Source organism: Triturus cristatus, chromosome 5_2 (assembly GCF_964204655.1).
Source record: "Triturus cristatus chromosome 5_2, aTriCri1.1, whole genome shotgun sequence".
Lineage (NCBI taxonomy): Eukaryota > Metazoa > Chordata > Amphibia > Caudata > Salamandridae > Triturus > Triturus cristatus.
Window position 1 is genome coordinate 598,912,836 of NC_140588.1, and position 21,398 is coordinate 598,934,233.

At 44.0% G+C, this 21,398-nt stretch overlaps 1 protein-coding gene across 2 annotated transcripts in view; it reads right to left on the minus strand.

The window, feature by feature from the left end:
- Positions 1-21,398, minus strand: part of LOC146829046 (nuclear pore glycoprotein p62-like) — a 223,180-nt gene that overhangs the window by 138,637 nt on the left and 63,145 nt on the right. For both annotated transcript variants that reach the window (XM_085607672.1, XM_085607671.1), the window contains one exon: positions 19,675-20,048. In XM_085607672.1, the coding sequence (XP_085463798.1) occupies positions 19,675-20,048 (374 nt within the window). The remainder of the gene's footprint in view (positions 1-19,674; positions 20,049-21,398) is intronic.

Genomic DNA, 21,398 nt, shown 5'->3' on the forward strand with positions numbered 1-21,398 from the left:
GAAGGAGGAGAGGAGATTTAGTGCAGTGTCCTCCACCCCTACATGTCTCAACCGCTGCACCAACACCTTATGATTTACGGTGTCGAACGCCGCCGAGAGATCTAATAAGACCAGGATTGCTCTGCCACCTCCGTCCACTATCCTCCGAATCCCCTCTGTGGCCAGCACCAACGCTGTTTCTGTCGAATGACAAGGCCTAAAGCCATGTTGTGTGAGGTCTAACAGAAGGTTATCTTCTAGGTAGTGAATTAACTCCCTATTTATGGCTCTTTCCAGAATTATTGCTGGTAGTGATAGTCGGGAAATTGGCCGATAGTTTTTTGGTTCTAGCGGGTCCAAGACTGGCTTTTTAAGAATTGGCCTTATACAGGCCTTTTTCCAGGCATCTGGATATTTACCCGTTTCAAGGACTTGGTTTAAGAGAGGGGTAAGATGTGTACTGATGATCTTAGGTACCAAGTGGAGAACTTCTGGAGGACACGGATCATTTGGTGAACCGGATTTAGTGGATATCAGGAGGTCGTGTCCTAAAGCGTGCAAGTCTGCCAGTTGCTGCCCATACGTTTATATTTAGTGGATTATCTGGCATAGTATTGGCCAAATTTAAAAGATCATCATAGATCACTTGTACTTTGCTTTGAAAGAAATTGGCCATCACATTGCAGAAGGCTTGGTCTGGTCTGAACTTGGCTGTGTGTTGGGGTGTGGCAAGTGCATACACAGTTTTAAACAGTTCCTTTGAGGAGTGTGTTGCATCTCCTATTTTAGCAGTAAAGTAAGCCCTTTTGGCTTTAATGATGGCCTGCTTATATTCCTCCAGACATTGATTATAAACTAGCTTATGCTCTGTACTATAATCTGTCCTCCAGATCCGTTCTGTCCTTCTACATTTCATTTTTATTGTTTTTACCTTCAGACTATACCAGGGTGCTGTTGCAGTTGCTCTTCTAGTGGCTTTATTACAAGGTTGTGTACAAGCCGTGGAACAAGGATGTAGATTTCCTCGATGTTGGCAGCGTGGGTGCACCCTGCTCAACTTTTATTTACACCTAGTCACTGCGCCATTAAAACTCCCTTTTTATCAAACACCTTGTCACTGCGCCAGCCTCTTTATGCTAAAATCACTCTGTCACTGCACAGATCTTCATTTTAATTCTTCTAGCTTAATGGTACTAGGTTACTTGTCAGTTACTTTTGTGCTCTACTTAGTCGCTAATTCATATCACTACAATTGCTCTGTCACTGCGCTATTTTCATTCCATTGTTATTCTATTTTTGTGCCAGGTGGATGACATTAGGTCACTTTATAACAGTGTCTGTGCTCTATTAAGATGCCACTTCACTTTGACAAAGCGCACCAAGTAATTTGAGGTTATGTTTAGCTTACATCCTTCTAACTCTCCCGTTTTCATGTTTCCCCATTTTCTCCCTTTATAATTTTACCTCCTTGATTGTTAATGAATAATATACTAATACTTAGGCACGCATTAACAGGGATGCCTATTTAATGTCCTGAAGATGATCCATGCACTGTTCTCTTGGATCGAAACGCCGTCGACACCTCAAACTTCTCATACATACACTGTGATGCTATTATCTCCTATGTAGAGTTGTTCCTTGCGATTTGTTTGTCTATATTGATGATTTTTCTTAGAAACAAACCGTGAGCATTGCCTGAGCCTCCCCTAAATGTTTCCCAAACTGTAGGTCTTTATGTCTCTGTAGTAGGACGCAGGATTGTGTCCCACTTTCAGTATCCTTTTCCGCACATCCCTTAAAGAATAGTCAATTAATTAAACATTGAACCTCTGTCCGGCTGGACAAGTTTAACTAATACAGTACTGATTGGGTCTGTATTCATTGCTCTCTGCCTATTCTCCCCTAGGGACCACTGTTGTGTTAAATAATTGATTCCCAACGTCCCTAGTTGACTTTGTTTGGGTTACCCTTGTTGTTGAAAGAAGTATTTTTATATATCAGCACCCTGCCCTGTGAGCTTATACAAGGTTGACTAACCATTTTTCCCTGCCATGTGTCACTGAAGTGCATTTAAACTACAGACTAGCCAGAGAACAGTAGTAAATACTTTTTGTGACATGTATGAGTGGTATAAATCTACACTGTAGCCCACATATGATATTTAACTTTCCATACCACAGGTGCTTTTTAGGGACGATTTGCAACGGATTTCGAGGAAAGTTAAATAAGCCAGATAGGGAGTTTCAATGTACTGCACGTTTTTTAGAGGGGAATCACAGGCACTTTACTACTGTTTAGCATTGTTAAAGTGCACAGATTCAGAAACAGAAAGCCAGCCAAAATGGGGTACAGTAAAAGAACGTAGACAAATCTGGGGGTGACCATGCAGAAAAATGCAAATTCGTTAAATGAGATGTATAGTATAGTATCAGAATAACATGATAATAATAATGAATATTCAAAGAAAAGAGCTGTTAAAAACTGGGTTTCTGGTTGGCAGAGGTAAACTCTCTGGACCAGAATCCTCGTAAGGGTAAGTCACAACACACTCTAAATTATCCTGTGCTCACTCTCTAGTAGCTTGGCACACAGCAGTCAGACTTAACTCCGGAGGCAATGTATAAAGTATCTGTACAACACTTCATATAATAACACAGTGAAAACTCCACAGCAGTTTAGAAAAATGGATTATGATTTTATAAATAAAACAAGACCTAAACAAAAAAATCCACTGTCTAGAAGTTGAGATATTAAATAAAAAAAGGTCAAAATAGTGCTTAGAAGCAATACGCGCTTAAATGGGTTATCTTGTCGCGCTTTAATGGGGCAAAGTCAAAAGTTCAGGCAGACCGCGATGGAGCGCAATCCGGAGGCAGGGACCCACTTGGGCCCGCTGAACATAAGTACCTTGATCCAGGAAGCTTTGTCGACGAGGATACGAGGTGCAGTCGAGGGGATGTGTCAGTGTCGAGCCATGCAGTGGAGGAAATGTGTTGGTTAACACCTGAAAGGGCTGTGTCCTGCCCACACACAAAGAATTGATTTTCTCCAAGCAACTGCGACAAATTGTCAGTTCTGAGTGTGAGGCGTTGGTTCCGGATGCGGTGCGTGGCTGCTGCTCACACAGTAGGCGATGCGTCAATTCAGAAGGCAATGCGCTGGTTCCAAATGGGGTGCACAGGGTCTGCTCCACGCAACAAGGATGCACTAGTTCCAACTCACACAAAGGCGAAGATGCACTGGTTCCAATGAGGATGCGTGGGTTCTAGATGAAGAAGTACCTTCTTCACTTCCAAGGGTCCAGGACTGGGGTGGCACCACTTGGCAGGGCAGACTCACAGCTTGCAGAGTCCATGTGCAGATGCAGGTAGTTGAAGTCTTTGATATTCCTGAGACTTGGAACAAGAGACAAGCCAGCAAGCCCTTGGAATCCCTCTGGGTTTTGACCCTTTGTTCTGGCTGCAGTACACTGCCCTAAACGCAGAGATACCCCTTTTAATCAATTCTTTGTGTGTGAGCAGGACACAGCCCTTACAGGTGTTAGTGTCCGCGCATCCCTCCCATCCTGCTCAGGATGAGCCATCTGCATGCAGATGACCACTCGGGGACATCTACTCTACCTTTGTGTTTGACTGCCTATAGCTATTGCAGGAAGCCAGCTTTCAACACCCCAGATGTGTATTCCAGAGGCAGGCAAAAGGCACCAAATGGCTAAAGTAAGTAAATGCCAACTTTCTCAAAGTAATGGAACTACTAGGACAAAAAGTCTTAGACAGAGTATGCACTACTCGTATGCTTAATACTGCGTCATCAAAGGAAACCAATATTTTGGTAATGAATAACACAACAACACATAATCAAACAACATTCACATAATTCATGTAGACAAATTGATCAAACGTTTATGTGTAGTTTCGCTGATTCATTCCTTCATGAATCTTCGTTTTATTCGATAATTTGCTTGAATTTTCTTTCTCAACAAATTATCTTGCAATTGAGCTTCATAAATAATGGGCGTAATCAATCTATCCCAATGCATTTCGGGTGCTAATTACACCCTTCCTCAGGGGAATCTATAAACAAACAATACCTCGAATCAATAGGAGTCATAATTCCATTTCATTGAAGAATATCAACTTACTGAAGGCCTGTATATTCATGAGGTTTAAAAGTGGACAAGTATAGAAACTCAAGAAAATGTAGGCAAGCTAAAGAGTGTGAGGCGTGTCCAAGACGCACTGAACTTATATCTGGACACCAAAGCAGATTGGTGAATGAAGAATGGATACTAGGTAGGCTTAGTAAAAAATACTCCACTTGTTTGTAACCACGTGACCCTCAGCATGCAGTCCCAGCGCAAATCTGTCCTGTCATCTTGCGGTGTCGTATGCAAACTAGAAAGCGGTGCAAGCCAATGTGATGCCAGAGCCTGTGATCAAAAGGACGCAATTTGCATGCTAGTTGGTGAAGACTTGTGCCAGATAAATACGAGCAATATTTTATTACCTCCATGCCCATGTGTCTGTACGTTTATCGGCTTAAAAAGAGTCAATGGGGGTTCTCCCAATTTTAAGTAATGAGACAACGTGTCCACTGTGCGAAAAAAACGGATATAAGTACTTCGAGTTCCTGGTACTCAATAAATGTCAAGAGATGGATAAAAAGACTTAGACAACTGAGCTAACTCGATGTATCAACCGTTGACTACCATTAGCTCACCGGTTGCTGACTCACCGAAAAACCTGAAAAAATGTATTCAAAGATGTTCTTTACGAAGCCAATGTGCAATGCCCACGATATCCTGTGTGTGTCATCAGCTGTAAAAAATAGGAAATGAGCCTGCTAAAACCATGATTCTGATGTTCCTAAGAGTGGACCCACTTACCAACCCACTGGAATACCGCTTACTTGAAAGAGGAATCGAAAAGGAATCGGGAAGTGCTCCAATGCCGTGTAATATAACCAGTCTCAGTGTGCTGGAAAAACGTAATCTGCAGTCAGCTGAGAAACAAAAACGACTCGCCGTTATCTAGTATTCAACCCGTGACACATCTGAACTCATATTCTGACGTAATGCTCAAGGTTAGCTACTTACTTGTGTGACGTCCAAAAATGCTCGGCCACCTTTATTCAAATGTGCTCGAGTTTTAAACCGAGAAGCTACTAGCGACTGCGTTTTGAACTGATCCCCTCGTTCCCAACGTGCACCCGTGTGACTCTGCGTGTCCAGTCACCAGTGTCGAAATAGACATAGGACTACTAGAACGTCTAAGCCTGATGAAATACGCAAGATGTCTGCCATACTTGTGCAAATAAAACGGAGGCTACGGAAAAGAATCCAAACGTGCTCCTGTACTGAAACATTGGTTCTTAATTTTCGTGTGAACATTATCTTTGCGCGATAAAATGCTATTTGTCATAAGAAACAAGATGAACATAAAAACATGAGTACCTTTAGATAGTGAACAGCATGACAATGTTGTTACACATAGTGAAATTACATCTGTATTCTGAACAACATAATCTGCTGTCGTTATACTTGGCGGAGTGCTAGAACAATAGAAATGAACATTCTGCCAAATTCTGAGTGCTTGCTTCCTGTTATCCCACAACGTTGAGCCTAACCGAAAACCTCTTCCAAAGCTGAATAATCAACCCAAAGTTGTTCATCATTAAAATAAGACATGATGTTTGCTGACAGCTTTCTGTCTGATCTTGTGTTGCCACCATATTCACTGAAACACATCTGGCAAAAGGACTTTCATACAATGGTCAAAAGTGTAAGCAAACACAATAAGCATCTCATTACTGCATCTGATACAGAGTGAATCAACATAACCATGGTAGAAAAGACTTTCAAGCATCTCATTGCTGCATCTAATACATAATGAATCAATATAACCATGGTATTACCTGGATGTGATGATTAACAAAATGTATGCATAATGCGAAGTACCCAATATATGAATTGTGCGACCCAGTTAATACTTCAGTCTCGTTAAAAATAAGAGTGCGACCCATCAATGGACTTGAAAAAGAGGGACTGCTGAATTCCTGAGGGAATGAGTGAGTATCTGAAAATTTGAGTGCAACAAAAGATGTCCTTTTTTCCCCATCTTTCTAAAAGTGGCATTTGCCAAACTGGGATTAAAAATCCAACTTCACCATTAATTGTGATTTTAAATTGGGAGTTCAATGACACCAAACTTGAAAAGTCTCTCTTCACAATTGGGAATTACACTTAAAAGATGTAATAAGATAATCCCAATGTTATCCTAAGGGGGGAGAGGAGTTGGCCTAACGGCTAGGGCAGTCGAACTCGAATCTGGGGAACCAGGTTCGAGTCTCGGCAATGACGCTGAACATCCTGTGAGTCGGGGCAATTCACTTAATCTCCCTGTTCCTAACAAAAATGAATGTGTCCCCTCATGTAACGCAACTGGTGCTATGTAACGCGCTCTCATACCAGATTCCGGGTCAAATTCGCGCTATATAAAACTCCGTAAAACAAAGAAAAAGGGGGTTGGGACAGAGAGAGCCCTTGCAATAGTGAAAAACTGGGTGTGTTTTACTACCATGACATGTAAAACTTAAAATCACACATACTGCCTTCTAAATACATGGCACCCTGCCCTGTGGGTAGACAAGTCCTACCTAAGGGGTGACGTTTATGTATTGAAGTGGAAGGTTTAGTCCTGGCAAGAGGGCTACCTTGACAGGTCAAAGTTGCAGCTACAAACTGCACATATAGGGTCTGCAATGGCAGGCCTGAACCATGGTTTGAGGGCTACTTGAGTGGGTGGCACAATGAGTTCATCAGGCCCACTCTAGTAGCATTTAATTTACAGGTCCTGGGGGCCTGTAGTGTCTTTTGCTAAGGACTTCTAAGTGAATTTGATATATCCCAATTGGGGTTAAGGCAAGGTTACCATGTTTAGGGGAGAAAGTAAAATAACTTTAGCACTGGTTTGCAGTGGTAAAGTGCGCAGAGTCATAAAGCCAACAAAAACTAGGGTAGAAAAAGAGGAGGAGAAAGGTAAAACATTTAGGGTGACGCTTCAGACAGGGCCATTTTCCAACAGGAGTGAAATTCCTCCTCAGTGCCTCTGCAAAGGCACCCCTCGTCAACAAAACAAGCTAATGTAACAGAATAAAACACCATAATGAAAGTATTCACGAGATGTAGTGCCAAATTATCTTACTATTGTATTGGCACATAATTGACAATGTATATATAAATATGTTTATGCTATGGTAGTAAAAATAATGTGGCCCAAGAAATTATTTGATGAAACTGTACTATTAATCACACATTCGCACAATTATTAGCACAGCGCTAAGGTAACATTTTACTTTAATACTACTGTGCTACGCAAAGCTCCGCGAAACAGTGAAATCTCTGCGAACACGCAGAAATTCCACGAACAAGCGGAATTGCTTGTTTGCGATGCTTTTTTCCTGTTCACGATCACGCTTTGCGTGCTCGGGGTGAATATCTCGCGAACACGCATTTTGAGAACGCGAACAATCAAAAAATTCCGCAAAGCAGCGAAACACAGAATTTTGGGCAAGCACACATTTGACTCCTTGAATCCTGGATTTTGTTTTGGGAAAACAACACACACATGAAAAAATGCCTGGGATTAAACCATACAGTTGGATGGGTAGAGTATAATATGCTATTTGTCATTATTGTTGAGGGAGGGGAAGGGGCATCATGACCTACTTGAGGCTTTGCCTCTAGCGGCTCATAGCCCCTTCCTACATTCAACAATGGTACTTAATTGCATACTACACACTACAAATCTGTAAAAATATACCCACAAAATTTATTCGCGTTCCGTGTGCAGTTCTTATACACAGCGAAGGTAGATTTTAGAGATAATTTATTTCACACACCATAGTGCAAACGAACAAAACAGGACGATATATACATATAATTTTATTTAGTTTTAGTAAATGCACAGGGTATATTTGGCCAGGTCTTAGAGTTTGAATAATGGAAGCAACATAAGTATTATACTGGTCCGACCCAACCCACAACCATCATTTTCACAAGACCATTAGTTTCAATTCCTACGAATCATTGCCTCTATCATCAAAGCCATATCACCGGATTTCTGCATCAATACAAGAATCAGTAAGTCGGATTGGCTCTAGTACAATTTTTCTATAATTAGCCCATCTTTGCCAGATTTTCAAGTGTTTTTGAGGGCAACCCTTACGGTGAGAAGATGGATTTCTGTTGCAGTAACCCCCCACTTTTTTCTAGACTACTGATGCACTTTGACTTGATGTGCCCTGGGTCCTTAACAATCAAGTTCCCAGGGCCTGTGTTCTTTCCTCAAAACTGTACCCAAATGGCATCTCTAACCACAGGTCAGCCCCTGGTAAATGGTACCACAGGTACCTAGTGCACTGTGTCCAGGGAAGACCTCTAAGGGCTGCAGCACTTATTGTGCCACCCTTAGAGGCCCTGTACCATTACACTCACACACTGCCTTTGCAGGCTGCGTATCTTGGAGCAGAACCAAGTGATGAGTCGACTTGGTACACATCCCTGTGTGCCATGCTTATATCCCACTGCCCTGGCATAGATCATTCACCCCTCTAGCTGGGTGGCCAACACCAGTGGTGAGGGTACAGGTACATGAGCCCTGTACCCCTACAGTGTCTAAGTCCATTCTTAGACATTGTAAGTGCAGTGCTGTCATTTTGAGTATATGGTGCTGGGAGTTTGTCATTACGAACTCCACAGAACCATAATGGATGCACTGAAAACTGAGAAGTATGGTATCAAACTTCTCAGCACTTTAAACCCACACTAATGCCAGAGTGGGATTTAATGAACAATGCACACAGAGGGCATCTTGGAGACGCCCCCTGGAAAACGACCTACCACTAGTGTCCAGGCTGACTGGCTGCTTTCAGCTGCCACCACCAGACATGTTTCTGGACCCCTGGGTCGAGAGCCTGCTGCTCTCGGGGGCTAGAAACAATGCACATCCTGGGACGAGGTGCCAAGCCTCCTCCCGCAGGATGGGTAGGGTCCACGAAGGTGAAGCTTCAAAGGCTTGCCACCTTTGTGAGCTTACCCAGGCCACGTGCTGATTTCAGCAACTGGTCCCCACTGGTTCTGACCCCCACTTTGGACGGGAGAACCGGGGGAAAAAACAAGTGAGGAAGAGAGGTTTGCCCACCTCTGCAAACTCCCCCCTTCAGGTGGGGGAGGGGAGGTGAAGCACAACTCGCAGTCCCCTCCATCTTGCAGATGGGGGAGGAACCAGCCAACCAGGAAAAGGCTTATGCCCCCTGCCACTGGAGGGTGGCATAACCGGAGGTGTACCCACCCCACGGAAGGGACCCATTGGTCCCAACCTTTAATTACCTGTAACACCCCTAAATCTAGTATGTAGGGGCACCCCTGAACCTTGCTTCGTCAGACAAAAACCTACAAGAAGAAAAGAAGAAGGACCAAACAGCTGTGCCAAAGCTAACAATAGGAGGACGCCCACTGACTTGGTCCAGCCCGGCCTGTCCCCATCTCGAACCTGCTCCAGCGAAATCCTGGTGTGTCCTGCAGCCAGCAACCTAGAGAACCCCGGAGGACCTGCCTGCCTTCAATCCCAAAGAGACTGTCTCCCGTGAACACCGGATTTGTTCAAACAACAGACTTCTACTTGGCAAGATTTTGCACCACTCTGCACCAGACGTCCACGGCCCGCGTTAGAGTGGCCCAACACCAACAGTAGGTCTCCCTGGCGATCCTGACCCGAGATCCGGCGACCTCTGACCTGCCTCAAGCCTCCAGTTGACACCTGCAGCCTCAAACCGGAAGGTCCCCCCAAACACGACCAGGAGCTGGTAAGAAGATCTGACCCTAAAAGGCACCCCTGCGCCCGACGCCAAACCGAAGGCGCCTAACCAACCTCCAAGATCCCAACTTACCTCTCCAAGTGGTGGTCGGACTCAGAAGACCTTCGTCTCTGAGCCTGCAGTGCTTTTGCAAACCGGAGACTTCCCTTTGAAAGCTACAGGGCTTCCAACGCCAAAACAGCACTCTGCACCCGGCCGCCCCAGTGCCGCTGTGGTGCAACGTTTGTGGTGGCCTAAACCCTCATTTGCCCTGAGCTTACGTCCAGTAGCTTTGCTCCCACAACCCAGTGGCTCGCTCGTCAGCAGCCACCATCCGGAGACCCCTATCCCTTACTGGATAACATTGGGCCTCAGCCCTCTGCACCCGGCTGCCTTGGTGCCGCTGAGGGTGTAACAAGAGTGCATCCTTGACCGTGGGGGACCCCTGAGTTTAATCCCAGAACACCAACTCCCACAACAAAGTACTTAACTTTAAACCGATAACACTATTTTCCTCCGTAGGATAACATTGACTGTTTTTCTCTGAAAAGTTTAAGTGTGGAGTTGGAAAACCTAAAGAAATTCTTTAAAATTGTACTAACAAAAACGATTAAAAAAATAATCTCAAAAGTAACTTATCTGTAATTTTACTAAAAATCCTATACAAAGTATATGTACTGTATTCTGAAAAGCATTGCATTATCAGTAACACTACAGTAATCAAATCAAAGTACATTTACAATTGCAATCCAAACTGGGTTACAACTGTATATTTACTGCAAAGTATTTATCACTTACCTGTGCCAGGTTTGCTTGGTTCTAGGGAATAAAATAACTAAAAGAATATTTTTATACAAAAACAATTGGTCTGAAGTTCAGTCTGAGTGTGTGAATCCATTTGCTGACTGAGTGTGTACAACAAATGCTTAACACTGTCCCCTGATAAAGCCTTACTGCTTGACCACACTACCACAAATAGAGAGCAAGGTGCTATCTAACTTTACCTCTGCCTACCTTTGGGGTTCCAATGGACTATGTGCACACTATACCTCCCTTTGGTATAGTATATACAGAGCCAGCTTCCTACACTTACCTGATGCACAGGAACTTCAAACCCCAAACAATAATCCATACCCCTCCTCTACACCGCTAACGGAGGCGGGGACTCCGCCTTCCACGTCCTGGCAATATCACATTTGGCTAGAGTGAGGCCCAAGAACAGAAGTGATCCTTTATAAGGTCGAGCCTAGCGGCAGAGCATATGCGCTGCTCGGGCTGCGAGACTGCTGTAGTAGAGTATGGGAGAGAAGCCGCGCCCACTCTCCTCCCATATTTTTCATTAGCTTGTGTCATTGTTTTTCGTAAATGCTGCCTTAGGATTCGTTAATTAACTTGTTAGTCCCTCCTTAGTACGGCCTAGTCTTCATTTGTACCCTCCCATGGCGACTGTCCCTTTTACATCAGTTGTTACACTGGACCGGTTATTTAGTCTATAAGCACTAGTTACTTTATTGAGTTTCTCTTACTGCAGGCCGGACATGTGCTGCTTCAGCTGAAAACGCAGTTTTTTTTTTAAAGCAGCACAGCCGCCCCTGCTTTCAATCACTTTAACCCAGCATTATCTTGTGTCTTGTTTCAACCCCCCACCCCCCCCCCCAAGTAAAATGGATTTAGAAATGATTAGCGAATTAAGTCATGTGAATTCCAGGTAGCACATAATCCAGTGGTAATGGGCTGAATCTGACAAAAGCACAGCTGTGTTACATGTCTTCTGTACTTAAGCCACCTGAGGGGTTGTTTTAAAAAGCCTGTTTTATTAACACCACCAATACCACCACTACCAATACCACCACCACCGCCACCACCAATACAATACCACCACCATACCAATACCACCACCACCAATATTAATAAAACCATCAATACCACCACCACCAATATCACAACCAATACCAACACCACCACCAATAACACCACCACCAAAACGACCACCACCAAAACCACCATCAATACAACCACCACCAAAACGACCACCACCAATACCACAACCAATACCACCACCAATAATAATACCACCACCAATACCAGTGCCCCAATACCACCACCAATACGACCACCACCAATACCAGTACCACCAATACAACCAATACAACCACCAATACCAATACCACCACCAATACCACCACCAATACCAGTGCCACCAATACCACCACCACCAATACCGCCACCACCACCAATACCGCCACCACCACCAACACCAATACTTCAGTGCCTCTCGCTCACTAGTAATAGAAGGGGCACTGTATGAGGCCGGAGATGCAGCAGAGACCATCCCTCCCTCCCTCCATGCCTGCAATAAAGCACAGCCCGCCCTGCACCAGGAGGTAAAGCCAGGACCCTACTACAGCTGGAGTGTTTTTTATTAGGCCACGGTGAGGGTAGGAAACAGCCCCTCCCACTCTCCCTGCTGAGCCGCGACAGGGTAATCACAGAGCGAAAGGCGCTGGAGCGCTTTGTTAGTGTTTATAGCTCGGATCATATCTAACTCTCACTTCACACTTTGTGTCTGTGTGATTTACAATGCAGACACATCTTCACTGCACTATTTATCACAACTTTGAAGACGTTGCAGGCCAGTCTCTTCCTCGGACATGTACAATCTAACACGCGGTCGAGCAAGCCCTTTATTGCAATGCAATAGGCCTCGCAATTTGCAAGAGTTTAAGCTATTAGTATTGTAAATGACAATGCCTTTTAATTATGTTTTAAAACCCAAAACATAAATAAAAGGCATTGTCAGTTACAATGCCAATAGCTCAAACTCGCGTGAATGCGAGACCTATTGCATTTCAGATGCTTGTATCTATTGCCCCCCAATCGCATCTGTGCTCTGAACCAGAATTAATTGGGGGTCTCTTGGGACAATCCATGAGAGGACCTCACCCAGGCATGAGATCACATTCTGCCAAAACCGGTCTAGTGCCGTGCAGCTCCACACAGAGTGTAAGAAACAGAGGTATACAAGGGAGGCTACAAAGGCCCATGCACCATAGACTGTGCCTCGTATAGTAAGCCCTGTGTAGGTATTTAAATTGTATCAGACGGGGTGGACCAAAACTGCTAACTCCCTAGGTGCCACCAGTGCTTCTGTCCAGTCCTCATTATCCAATTTTCCCAGATCCGCCTCCCATGCCGCCCCAAGGGCGGGCAATGTGTTGGTGTTGTTAGTGACCAGTGTTCGAAATATTTTGATTATTTTATGGGACTCTAGATCTACCATGTGTTTACCCTCGAGAGGGTTAAACTCCAGGAGAGTCGTGAGATGTTGCGTGTATGGGGTGAGGGCATGGCATAGTTGGAGGCAGCGGCAGAATAGGCTACGATGAAGGTGATATTCCAATTGCATTTCTTGAAATTATATCAATGTTGTGCTCTGCATCCCGTTACCCAGGAAGGAGATCCCTATAATGTGCCATGTCTGGAAACCTAGGCGCTGGGAAACTTGGTGACGCAAACTACCCTACCAAAGTGGTGTCTGTTCCATCAGTCTTCCTCACCACACCATTCCTTAAAAAGAGCACTTCCATAGCCCCAGAATATACTACATTTTTAACATCAGTATCTTTCTTAAATGTTAGGAACTTCTAACTTTTCATAGGTCTTCGTTTTGAGAGCCATCATTAAACATGGATAGTGGTCTATCAAATGCCACCTTAAAAGCAGCTGGATAAAGAAAGCAGGCCTATACAGAGATGTTTATTTTTTATATGTAGTCTGGGGTCAGGTTTATATTCATTGTCTGCAAGGATGAAAATGCCACAGTTTTCTAACCAACTAAATGTTTTCAAATATTCTTCAGTTGGTTTCATTTAACATTTTGGACTAGGCAAAAATAAACCTTATTAATGTTTAATTTGTTTCTCTGCTAGGGACGAAATCATAGGTACCAAGAGGGGCAATTCAACCCTGGCCACTCTCCGCTTTCCTAACGCAGGCATATTGTTAGCTTAAAATCAGTGTGCTTGTTTCAGGCCCAGGGAGGACCTTGCTTGGCAGTTCGGGCTGGGCTGTTCCCAGGAGGCACAGTGTCAAGACTGAATTGCATATGGTTGGGTCTAAACTTGGGTGGCATGGTGAGCAAAAGAACAATTAATTTAACCTAGATCTTTTGACCGGAGGTGAATGTTTTGATTTGTTATGCATTCTGTCTATCATTTGTGTTTCTTTTGCTTTCTCGACCGAAGTGTGACGGGTATGCCCAGACGTGGGTCCCAGGTTCACTGTGCCACTGGATTCAAGCTAGCTTGGCTGTGGGGTGAAACCCCAAATCTGGTCCTAGGATGCTTGTTTCCGGTCCAGGGAGGACCTTGCTTGGCAGTTCGGGCTGGACTGTTCCCATGAGGCACAGGGTCAAGACTGATTTGCATATGGGTGGGTCTAAACTGGGGTGGCATGGTGAGCAAAAGAACAATGGATTTAACCCAGATCTTTTGACTGGGGGTGAATGTTTTGATTTGTTATGCATTTCGTCCATCATTTGTGTGTCTTTTGCTTCATCTTTTACATCACCAATCATTTTGCAAACATACTCTAGTCAGATTTGTTATGACACCTAAGGATCCAGATTCCTACATGATGGAGAAGGAAGGTAACCCTTTGCCTATGAATGTAAGGACTTATCATTTTCGACAACTGAAGCTGAATATTAGACAAGTAAACAAGCTTCTAGGTGATCAACTACTATCATTAACGACAAACCAACTCAATAGAACTGTCAGTTAATATGTAAATCTTAACGATGTGCAACAAAGCCGCTCTATTCTCTAGCATGGCATCTTCATTAATATTCATACACATTCCAAGATCTCTGCACACACGTGGGATCCCTGAATATCTTAATAGAGGAAAACATGTCTTTCGAGCAATGCCTATTGTCAGCGATGTGTTATTCATTTGGGAGGGGGTGCATCTACCAGCTTAATAAACATAATCTAGTTGGAAGTACAGCTCTGCTTACAGCAATGGCACAAGAAGCAGGCATGTGTGCTAAGACCAGGCAGAATCAAACAGTATTAAAGTTAAGAACACAAAACAAAATGGTCAAACCAGTAAAAAAAAAAAAAAGGAAAAAAAGTTAATTGGATAAGGGCATGGGTAAAAACCACTATGAAAAAAACAAAGTGCCTTAGAATTAATGGTCGCAGTAGACAGCAGCTAGGCATATTTTCAGTCCAACCAATTGGGAGCAAGGGTATGGAAATCCAAGAACAGGTCACACATGTCAAAGTTTTGCGTTCTCAAAACTCCTCAGTGGTGCAACGCAGAATCCTGAAGATGTGCAAGAGTCCCTTGAAATCCGGTATGTCGTTGACAAGCTCCTACTGAAGCTTTGAGTTTTAGCACCATATACTTTGTGTGGGATGAAGTCTAGTTCGTAACTGCTGCAGTCGCTTTGCAGCTAGGGTAAAATTACCATCTTGCCAAATTTTACCTTCCAACCACTTATTTGGTTCTCAAAACCCTGAAGAGGGCAAGGCAGTCAGGCAGTACTCCAAGAGGGCAGCAGCCTTCACAGAGAGGTACCCCTGAAGCCTGTTTCTTTACAACAAAAAGCTCATAGAAGGATAAACCTAGAAATCTTGCCTGTTGATTCTATACCCTCCGTGAGATAACATCCCTAATCCTCCAGATGATGAAAAAATTACTAAGTCACAATAATTACTTAATACTACAAAAAGTCAAGAAAAAAATCCAAACATCATCATCTCCTTGGAGGGGTGCGCACACAGAGCTCATGGACAAACAAGAATTGTGAGAAGGAGCTATCCACAGCAAAAGAAGAAATGTGCCATATTCCCACCTCTTGGTTTATTTCTCTTGTTTGAGGTGTGGGAGGACAGTTACGAGCTGAGCTGCACCTCTCAGTCCGCTCTCCCAACCTCCAGAAAAACTGAATTGGCCTGTGAGGATTGACATGAAAGAGAAAAAGGCAGAGGTATTTTCCCTTTGCCTCAGTCATAGCTCTGCCTACCAGCTGGATTCTGGAGAAGGACCTGGGAAGACAAAGGATTCCTAATCTCTGATGACAGCCTCGGACTGAAACTGAACAACAAGGGTCATGTGGCTGTGTAAGGTTTACTGCTACAGGGCCACAAAATGCAAAAGGGGTCCATCCTGGCAGATTATCCAGCTGACCAGTTGAGATTGGTCTTCGCTGCTGGACCTTGTAGGAGCAGTGGATGAAAAGAGACCCTATGTTAAGTATTACATTTTTGTGACAATGTAATTTTTAGGTCGAGGACCGCCGGTCTGCCGAAGGCAGAACCGGAAGTCGGAGATTTAATGACTTGGAGAAGAGGGGCTTGAACCCGCCCCTCTTCTCCCCTGTTCTCCATTGGCTGGCCTCTTCAATGCTGGCCAGCCATTGGAGAAGAGGTCCCGTCACTCCGATCAGGCCCCGTCCTTTTCGGATCGGGGGGCGTGTTTTTTGCAGAAAGTCTAATTATCTCCTCCAGCCAATGGCTGGAGGAGATAACAGCAAAACACGCCCCCGAATCCGAAAACGACGCTGCGTTTCTCCGAGGCATTTCTGCTCTGCCTCGGAGAAAGGCGGCGGTGTTCGATGACTGCTTGGAAATATGCTTTTTACAAAACGCTGCAAGTACTGAGGTACCGAAGATTCTCTGTTGCAGCAATGCACTGAGTGGCGGTAAAAGGAGTTTGATGTAAATATACATGCGTCAGCAGCGGAGGTGCAATAAGTGTACTTGCTGATGGTGCAGTGTTGTGGATATATCTAATTAGTTGTCGATATTCCCTCTCGCCATGCCAGCCTATAACCCTCTAAATGCCCCCTGGTTCTTACTTGGTAAACTTCTCTGAGCCCGCACCAGGTCCTCAGGAGGTGCCCCCCCCCCCACCCCGTCGGCGTACCACCTCCGCAGCGTGGACATGGTCAGGTTCCACACGAAGCGGCTGCCGTTGAAGAGCAGGCCCTCCACGCCGCACATGAAGGCTGAAGCCATGGGTCCGGCGGCCCCCTCCTCAGAGCCGCGCGCCTGTGCCTCCGCCGAGGGCTCGTGCCGCACTCCGCGCTCTCATAATTAGGATGAGAGTCAGAAGTTCCGTTGACATGAATTGGTTAAAAATAATAGCATGCTGTAGAGATCTATATAAAAATTGTCTTTCCATTGTACTGCTGCTCTCCTTATTTGCTAACCTTTGTCAACATGCAGCATGCTTCCTCCGCCCTGAACGGACTTTCCCTTCGACCTACCTCCCAGTGGTATTTTTCATTGGAGCCTGCGAACAGTAGGCAGAGTGGCGCTGATTTCGGGGGTGGGGGGGCTGAATCTAGGCAGAGTGGAGCTGCGGGAGTTCTTAGAAGGGGTGAACCAACAGCGAGGCCTCATTAACATGCAAATGGTCTTTTTAAAGACCTGTGAAGTGCTCGGGAGCGGCTTTGTGTCTGCCCGGGAAGCGGTCTCATCCCGGGCTGCCACACACGACGGGGGGGGCTGAAGCCCTTTGAGTTCAATGGGTGTTGCGCGCCTGATCACAGGTAAATGCGGGAGAGAACGGGGTTGTTGAGCAGGGCCGGGCTGGCTTGCCCGGGCATCGGGAGTTTCCTGTAGCAAAAGTGCTTCACAGTTAACCTCCCCCATGACCCTCCAGCTGGTCCGACATAATTGCCAGGCCTACTTTGGGGTTCCAGTTTGGCCCTGTTGTTGAGTATCCTACCCAGGGCTTTAAGTGGGATAAAAAAAAATGGGTGGGGGTGGGGGGGGCGGTGTTGCGCGGGGTCTATCGACTTGTAATTTGCTGTCTCTTTTGTCATTGCATCCAGGCATAATGATACAACAAGTAACATGATACCTACAACAAGTTAGGACTATTGGCTTTGTCAATCGTTGTTAGTTGTATAAGATAAATTAGCAGTAACTGTGGCTTGTATATAATATTGAAAAAGCATCCACTTGAGGCCCTAGTGACACCACGACAATGTTACTGCTCCTGAATTTCAAAAAGAGACAACAATATAATCATGCAGTGGCTGAACTCGACAGATTAAGAAATATATCCCAAATTATATATAACAGTCGGTAGACGCATGCCTCTACAGTGTTCTCTTATATTTTGAAACCAGAATTGGTCAAGTTCGTATCCTTTCAAAGTTCCCTTTTCAAACAATCATTATCAACGCCAAGTCTGGCCCTGGCACGGTAGTGCGATTTTTGTTTAGTATTAATAAAATTTGACACTTCAGACAGCAGTTTCAGCAGAGAGGACAAAGAAGGAATGGGCATGGAATCCAAATACTAATCATGCATATTAGTCTGGGCCACTGGCATTTTGCGATGCTGCAGCGTTTTCCTCATAATTATGGATTTGCCAAACTTCCCAAATAATGCTCGCATAATAAATCTCGCTTTTGAGAGTGATTAAGCTATTGACATTGTAAATAACAATGCCGTTTCTTTAAATGTTTTAAATACAAAAACAAACAAAAATAATGTCATGAGCAATGCCAATAGCTCTAACTTTAACAATGCCGAGACCGTTGCATTGTAAATGCTTGTTTTGATATCTGGACAAAAAGGGAATCACTCCTGCTTCTTCTGCAGTGCCTTTGATGAAACATGTGACATCACATGCATATCAATAAGGCAGCCTTGAAATTAGCAGCAGGTCACTTTACCCAGATGGGATCGTGCACATGCTAACGCGCTTCCCCAAACCCCAGCACCATAGAGGACAGAAAGAAATGTAAAAAATTTAAGTCCAGCCGCAAATAACTTCATAACGTATATGTAGGCCAAAAGGGCTTGCTGGGACACCTTTTCATTAGATACATATACATCTTAGGGGCAGTTAAGAGGTTAATTAAATCTCCACTTGATTGTTAATACACAGTAAAGGGTCCTAAAGATACAAGCAGTAATTTAAAAAAACATAAGTCTAGGGCAAATTCTCCTTCAATGATACCTCCGTAATGTTTTGCAACAATAAAAGCTACAATTTTAAACGAAAACATTCTCCTCTACAGCTAGAAAGCTTGTAATTTGTTTGCTATACCATCCACACAATAGTTTCTTATGCATGCAAGTTCTCTTCTTTTAGATTCTGGCAACAGTTTGTGAAGTTCTGATCCCGGGCGTTGCCTGAAATGCAACTCTATTGCTTTGCGGAGACACTCTTGGGGCCTCAATGGTTCTATCCACCCTCGACTCCATCTCCACAGTCCTGGCATACAATAACAATTATAGGTTTTGGGTCGCTCCCAAACGTAGGGGCGATTCCTAAAGTCCTCCCCATATCAATTAAGTCAAGCGGTCTGATGCCTCTGGGTTTTCTCTTCACATTTACTATTTTTGTATTAATGGATACGTATGCAAAGGTAATGAATATGAAGACAGAAATGTGCGAGTACAGCCTGGAGACCATTCGTGATCATTAGTGGTGCACATGTAGTTTAAGTTAACCTCAGCGAATCAGGATTATCTTTGAGACGATGCCGATTGCAAGATGGAGATTAAATGCTGCTTACAGAGAATAACTTGGGCAACACATCCCTCATTCATACTCTACTCTTCCTTTATCCCGAGGACCTGTCTGAGGGAACACGCAATTATACCCTCCACAGCAGTCACCCAGAGGATGTTCCTGGCTAGCTTCATTTTAAAATGTGCGTTAAGGAACAACAGACTAAAACATTGCATATATATTTACGTGTCAAGAACAAACAACTATACCTTATGCATATAAGGCCTTGAGTCGAAACCAATGAACCTTGGAAGCACACTATAACACAAATGAGAAAAAGAAACTGTGGATACGTACCCGTGGACTGCCCGCCGAGACTGAAAGTAGCTGCTGGCTGTGCACTCGATACTCCTGTAGAAGCTGGGGTAGGGACGCCAAAGGGTAAGCCTGTTGCAGATGCTGGCTGAGCTGCAGTACTAGTGGCGTTCATTCCAAAACCGGAGGGGTTCCCAGACATCGCATTTGAGAAAGAAAAGCCTCCTGTTGCAGCTGGCGGGGCAGCAGGCTGGGTGGTGGCAGCAGGGGCACCAAATGAAAAGCCAGTGGGAGCAGTCGTCTGACTGGCCTGCATTGTGTTGGGTGCTGCATTAGTGGAGAGCCCAAAACCACCTAGCGGTGCAGTGGGCTGCGAGGCATTAGTACCTCCCAAATTCAATTTAGGTGTATTTGCCCTAAACAAATAAAAAGATAATAAATGCATATGTGGAGTACCATACATTTATTCCACTTATAGTCATTAAAAAATGTTTCATATCTGCTTCAAAATGGTGCACACTTAAGCTACAAATTATCCGAATCATATGGAATATATGTTTCAACTCAAAGTACTCATTAGGGAGTAGTGAGTTAGCTCAAACTAAATTAGTATGCAGAAACACTAAAGCATTTTCATTTCCAGTTCTAATATAGCACATTCAGCAGAGTTCTTTATATAACAGCTCTACAACACATAGCAGAGATCCTTCACGGCATCGCATTTAAATTTATCTGCACAAGCGACAACCTGGGTGTTACCAAATTTTTGGCCTACCTCAAGTTCCAATAGGAACACTAGAATTAACAATGTTCAGATTCTTACTGTTATTTATGCAAGTGAGTAACCAGATTATTTTCACGTTTCAACAAACCTTGTAGGTTTTGTCAGTCAAAAGGCTTGCGAGTGTGTCAGTGAAGCCTCCTTAATTGCATGTAGTTGTCTTTTTTTTTAGTTGCTAAGTAGGATACTACTTAATTGAAAGCACAAAATGAAAAGTAAGAGGAACCCTCCCACAAATCAATCACTGAGGAATTAAGAAAGTGTCTTTGAAACAGTTCTCGTCATTCAGGTCATCAGAAGGACCCAGATGTCCCAAACAGAGCAAGCCATATTCCTCAACCAATACGATGACACGAAACTGCAAGGGGTAAATCACAGATTTAAAAAAGAAATTACCACATAATTTACAGTTTATTCTCCAGTGCTTGATACATTTAAAAGAATGAATAGTGTGTTGCTGAATATGGTTGTTTTTTCACACTGGCCACCATGTAGAGTTGACGAGATCCCATGTCCTGGCATACCTGGGCTACTGGATTATAATTCATACTTGTCTTCCTACGAAATGTGTTTCTTGACATTATTGTTGTTTGGGTGCATTTCAATATGATATGCAATTTTCCTCAAGTAATCAAGTCCGCTTACCCCAAACTGGCAAGGATAAGCCTAAAATCCCTTACAGAAACCTGCTTCTAATTTTTGGAGCTAGACTTTTTAACTTTGTGGGAGCTCAGACACTGCTTACATCAAGACTGAAGCCTCCTCAACCCCCTTAATCACCAATTACTAATTAATCAAAAACACTTTCAAAATACCATTGACACAAATAGAGGGGATCTTACATTCACTAGAAAAGGGTAGTTACGCTTTATTCAACAGTCTTCACACACTCCCTGCCTGGCTTTTGAACAAAATGCGAAAACAGTTGAAGATGAGCTGAAAATGATGGGTAATAAACTTGTCACATGTAGCTCTGCAATATAAA